Source organism: Solanum pennellii, chromosome 5 (assembly GCF_001406875.1).
Source record: "Solanum pennellii chromosome 5, SPENNV200".
Taxonomy (NCBI): Eukaryota; Viridiplantae; Streptophyta; class Magnoliopsida; order Solanales; family Solanaceae; genus Solanum; species Solanum pennellii.
The window spans coordinates 38,083,030-38,089,020 of record NC_028641.1 but is presented as its reverse complement, the minus strand read 5'-3'; the positions used below and the strand labels follow the sequence as shown (position 1 = coordinate 38,089,020).

The following is a 5,991-nucleotide window of genomic DNA, read 5'->3' as shown; positions in this document are numbered from 1 at the left end:
TATATATATATATAGATATAATTGAAATGGCATGCGTCTTTATTTGATTTAATAGTTTGCCACATCATGTGCATGTGCATATTTATTTTTTAAGGTTAGAGTGTCTAATAGGAAATAAGGTTGGTTGAAGTATCTAATTAAAATAGGCATACAACTTTAAATAGTTGTGGATGCTTTAAGCCTTCATTTTATCAGCATCAGTCCTTAAGAGGCCAAAACAGGCAAGCTTCATATAGATGGATACATAGAAAGCCTAGGAGCTGAGGTATATTACCAGTAATCACCACATGAACAAGCTCCATTTTGGAAGTGGTGAAACCTATTTATATCTCTTATAACAATTTCTCGCTGCACAAGTGTTGATATAAATTTGATTGCTGCATGACAGTCCAAACATATTCGTAGATTTTTAATAATCCGAATTGGGCTTCCAGGCGGCGTTCTTACTAAAGCAAAGGCTAAAGCTAATCTCTCACTATGTAACCATAGGAGGCGTATCTTTTCATCATCGTCCACATCAAGTAGAATAACATCAGAATTAGGAACATAGCCTCCCCCCTTACTTTTCAAGTTGAGCCATTCCAACATTCCGTGTATAAGTTTGATATCAGGATGTGAAGCATCACCAACAGAGAAATAATGAACACTGCCCTGGTTTTCAACCCAACTAAGTCCTGGTTCCTTCTTTAGTCGTTTTTTCTTCATAGTTTTCCGGACAAAAGCTACATTATTCCACCTTTTCGAAGTGGCATACATATTTGATAACAACACATAAGTCGTTTCATCTTGTGGTTCCAATTCAAGCACACGCTGAGCAGCTGTTTTCCCAAGATCAACTTCATTATGAAGAACACAGGCACCAAGCAAAGCACGCCATACCATGACACTTGGCTCAAATGGGATGTCTTCGATCAACTTACGAGCCTTATCAAAGTGACCTAAGCGCCCCAAAAGTGATACCATGCATGTATAATGTTCAACGCAAGGCTCAATACCATAATCATCCAGCATCAAAGAGAGATAGGCATATCCATGATTCAAAGATCCTGAATTGCTACATGCTGAAAGGACACCAAGAAATGTTAATTGATTAGGTTTGACATGCGTTCTGCGCATTCTCTCAAAGATACTGAGAGCTTCATTCCCAAGACCATGCATGGAATATGCTGAAACCATAGCATTCCATGATACAACATCTCGCTCAATCATCATTTCAAACACCAACCGAGCATCCTTAATACTCCCACATTTTGCATACATATCCACTAAAGCATTTCCAACTGCAAGATCTTGATCGTAAATGGTTTTTATAGTAAACGAGTGAATTTGAAGACCTGGCTCCAATGCAGCCAGGGTTGCACAAGCACGTAGCAGAGACGAATATGTCACCGATGAAGCTCGCACTTGAGCTTCATGCATATCAATAAACAGAGCTAGTGCCTTCTCTCCATCTCCACATTGTACATGGCCAACAATAATAGTGTTCCATGACACATCATTTATGTTTTCAGTCTCCAGAAACATGTCTACTGTATTTTCCACCTTTCCACACTTAGCATATACATCCATGAGGGCATTTCTAACAAACACATCTGAATCAAGCCCAAACTTGGTCACATAGCAGTGGATTTGCATCCCAAGGTCTAAAGCCTCCACAGATGCACATGCCTGTAGCACACTAGCAAAAGTAAACTGGTTTGGAACAATTAATGCTCTCCTCATTTGGGAAAAGAACTTCAATGCCTCATCACAGCGGTCACTCTGTGAATATCGTGCTATAATAAAACTCCAATGAACTACATCACGCTCAGGTATCTCTTGAAATACACACGCAGCATCATTCAAATCTCCAGATTTACAGTATAGGTCAAGCAACGAAATACCAACAGAAGGATCCATCTCATACCTAGTTTTCAGTACACATCCATGAACACTCTTGCCCACATCAATGGCCAGTAGACTAAGGCAAGCCTTTATGACACTCGTAAATGTGTAGTTGTTTGGCATCCAACCTGCCAACCTCATTTGGGAGAAGCATCCCAGTGCTTCTTCAAAGTAATCATTTTCCGCATAGCAAGTAATAATCCCTGTCCAAGAAACCATGTCCTTGTCAATAATGCCATCAAAAACATCCCTGGAAAAATCAACAAGTCCAGAAACAGAGTAAGCATCAATAAGGGAAGTGCTGACAAAAGGATTAGAGTCAAATCCAAGCTTATAAATACACGCATGAATGTTCCAACCCATCTCCGCTTCATCCATACCCACAAGCACTTTCAAGATTGTTGTGAATACAAATGGGTTCAGCTCATGACCTTCTCTATGCAATCTATTAAACAATTCAACAGCTGTAATATACTCCTCTGCCTGCAAATGTCCCTGAAGTAATGTTACAAATGAAACCACATTTTTCGTAGACATTTCATCGAACAGCTGAACTGCATCATGTAATAACTCAGACTTAACATAAAAATTGAGCAAAATGTTCTGGCCAAATAGGTCTAAACATCCTCCTCTCTTTAAGACATCGCAATGGAGTGCCTTTCCAACAATGAAATCCCTGTTCTTTATGCAATTCTGAAGCACATTGGCGTATGTAGATGAATTGAAAGATGAAATTTCCAAATTCGTGTATTGCCCTTTCGACAAGTAGAGGGACTGGGATGAGAATTGGCTGTGCCAAAACAGAGCCCAACAATGGGATGCTGGGAAGGTTGCAAATCTCTTCCATGGCTGTGTTCTGGCCAGTACGTATCTCAGCATGTGTGCTTCGCCAAGACAACGCAGGTTCCCTTTTAGACATAGGCGGACCCAAATATGAAACAATGGGCCTCCATATTTAGTATTGTCAATTTATGTGACATAGTTTGACTTAACAAGACAAAACTTAAGAATAAAAGATATTTTAGTTTTGTCTAAAATAAATTATACATATACGTGATAAAATTAGTTCACTAAGGATAAAATAATTATTTGAAGTTATATTGTTATTAAATACAAAAATATGTTATTTTATTTGAAATTTTAAAAAAATAAGTCATATAAATTGGGACTGAGAAAATAATATTTCTTATGTCAACTCAATTTATGTCTATTTTTCTATTTGATTGTCTCGAAAAAATGTCACAATTGCTAGGTAAGTTCACTTTTAACTCTATTATTTCAAAAACAATTCTTTTTCTTTTTCTTATATGATTCTTAGCTTTAGTCATTAAATTAATAAACTTAGCCGCGCTATACGCGGTGTATAAAAATTTTAAATCTTTTAAATTTTCAAATTCAAATAGATTAGCCAATAAATTTTAATATATAGATTTGCAATTTCAACTCAATTCATGAATTGATTTTACAAACAATAAATATCCTTAAATTATGTCAAATACCTACATTTTTTTGGTTGAATATTACCTATTCTTTTATGTTAGTTATAACATATAATTAAGAATTTATGACTTTATTATCCATTTGAATGAGTTCTCAAAATTAAATATAGTCACCTTTGATATTTTGTAAAAAATTTAAAGTGGGATTTTTAGTTTTTTAAAATTTTTAAAAAATGTCAAAAGATTAAAATAGTAACACATCTAAAAACGGTCTTAGAAATATGAAAAATTATTTGCAATAGGTAAGCTACCTATGATTTGAGACTTAAAAAAGTACTTCAATAATTTGTATATTAAAATTTAAAGTTTCTTCTCTATATGTTGATTCTTTGGAAGGAAACGGGTGATACATGATTTTAGTTCTGCAAAATAATTTTTGGTGATGTAGAATTAACAAAAAAATAATATATTGTAGTTAAAATACAAAATTAAATAAGTAATAAATGAAAAATTATAAAAGAATGATAAAAGGTTTTATATTATAATGATTAAAAGTTAATCCTTATAATATCTAATAAAAACTTATAATTAGACTCTAGGATTTTTTCTAAATATGGTAAATATAAAAAAAATTGTTCGCAAATAATAGGAATATTTATAATTATTAACGATAATTATAATTTAAGTGTAAGGAAAAAGTTGAGTAAATTTTTAGAATAATTATAATAGAGGATGAATGGTTAGGTAAGTATAATTGGAATAATTATCGCTATTAATTTTCCATTAATAAATTCTCTCCTATAATTCTACATTTTTTTATATTTATTTCAACACATTTTTTTTATTCTCCTTTTTTTTTTTAATTTTTTTTTTCATTTTTTCGTCTTTGCTTATATAATTCCACTAAGAAAACAGTAACAATTAGCATCGTATCTTAAGAGAATCAAGTTAGCTCATCTTTAAAAATTTTATTGATTTGTATTTTTTAAAAATAGTAACAATTAGAATCGTATCTTAACATAATTAAGTTAGTATGCCTTTAATGTTTTACTAATTTATGCAAAATGTTAAATATAAATTCTCTTAATTAATTTTTTAAATATTTTTCATGATTCCTATTTTATTAAAAATTTAAAAATAACTTCATAATAATTTTGATTATCTCCTACGGCTAAGCGTGTCCACAACTACTTTTTAATGTCTTAAAGAATTATTTTTTATTCTAACTTTTATTAATGATTTACAATTTCATATAAAAAAACAAATCAATTATTATCTTTTATATATCTTATATTGTATCATCCTTATCAGAAGTAAAAATAATTACACAAAGTAGTCTTTGTTAACAGATTTTGCATTACAAAATTAGAGTAGAGGACAATTAAGCCAAACATAAATATATTTTGTTAGAATTTTTTTTTTTTGATGTGCTTTTAAGATGTCATAAATTTAAATATTTATGTAATTGGGAGTTATGAAGGTATAAATTTGAAAGTTATAATAAGTTACTTATAAGTATTAGTTAAGTTTATATAGAGATTATGAAAGATGAAGAGGTGTGAGTTCATGATAAAAAAAAACAAGAGAAAAAGTAAAAAAAAATTACATATTTTTCTAATAAACAAAAGTATATTTAAATAAAATCCTCCACCATTTTTATGATTTAATTTTATTAATTGGCATATTTTATTTTACCTCATTTAAGAAATTTCAAATTAATTAAAAGTCTCTATATATGTTTCTACTAATAAATATGTATTTTTAATAATTACTATTATTTTGAACAATATATATTTTTTCTCTTAGTTTATATTATAGGAGAGAAATCTATTAAGGGAAAAATTAATTAAGAACAAATTTTAAAAGGGGCAGAGAATCAATAAGTTAACCAAAAGGAATGGAAAAAATTTAAAATTGTCAAGAAAAGTAATGCTACAGATATCATAAAATAAAGGAAAAATGCACAAGTACCCCCTCAACTATGTCCGAAATTCCAGAGACACATTATACTATACTAAGGTCCTATTACCCCCCTGAATTTATTTTATAAGTAATTTTCTACCCCTTTTCGGTATACGTGGCACTACCTTGAAAAAAAAAGTCAAACAGCGTTGGGCCCACAAGATATAGCCACGTAGGCCGAAAAGGGATAAAAAATTATTGACAAAATAAGTTCAGGGGATAATAGGACTTTAATATAGTATAAATGTGTCTATGAGATTTTGGGCATAGGTTGAGGGGATACTTGTGCATTATCCCTAAAATAAAATTAAAAAAATAGTTAATTGTTTGTTGATTAAATTCTCAAAATCGTGAATCAACTTTTTGGCTTATAAATAATTTCTCTATATAAACAATATAATTAATAATGTAGCATTAAAATTATGTATTTTGACCATATCATTGTTATATGATTGTGATATACAAAATCCTAAGAGGCATCGGTTTATTTGATTTTTAGCTATATAACATGTTTGAACTTAATAATTAATATTTTATCATACTTTATATTAAGATTTGAGATATTACTTTTTTTTATTAGTTACATTTATTATATATTTGTTTAACAATTTTAGAGCTAGTAAGGAGGAAGATATTGTTAGACAAAATTTAATATCCAATTAATAAAATAAGATACACTGGTGGTTTTTCAATTAACTAATTAAGT

The 5,991-nt window shown here is 30.4% G+C and overlaps 1 protein-coding gene across 1 annotated transcript; it reads right to left on the bottom strand.

The window, feature by feature from the left end:
* Positions 1 to 134: 134 nt before the first annotated feature.
* On the bottom strand, positions 135 to 2,817 carry LOC107018971 (putative pentatricopeptide repeat-containing protein At5g13230, mitochondrial). The gene has a single exon (XM_015219564.2). It carries the CDS (start codon positions 2,761 to 2,763, stop codon positions 271 to 273), a length of 2,493 nt encoding a protein of 830 aa, XP_015075050.1. The 5' UTR covers positions 2,764 to 2,817; the 3' UTR covers positions 135 to 270.
* Positions 2,818 to 5,991: the final 3,174 nt, after the last annotated feature.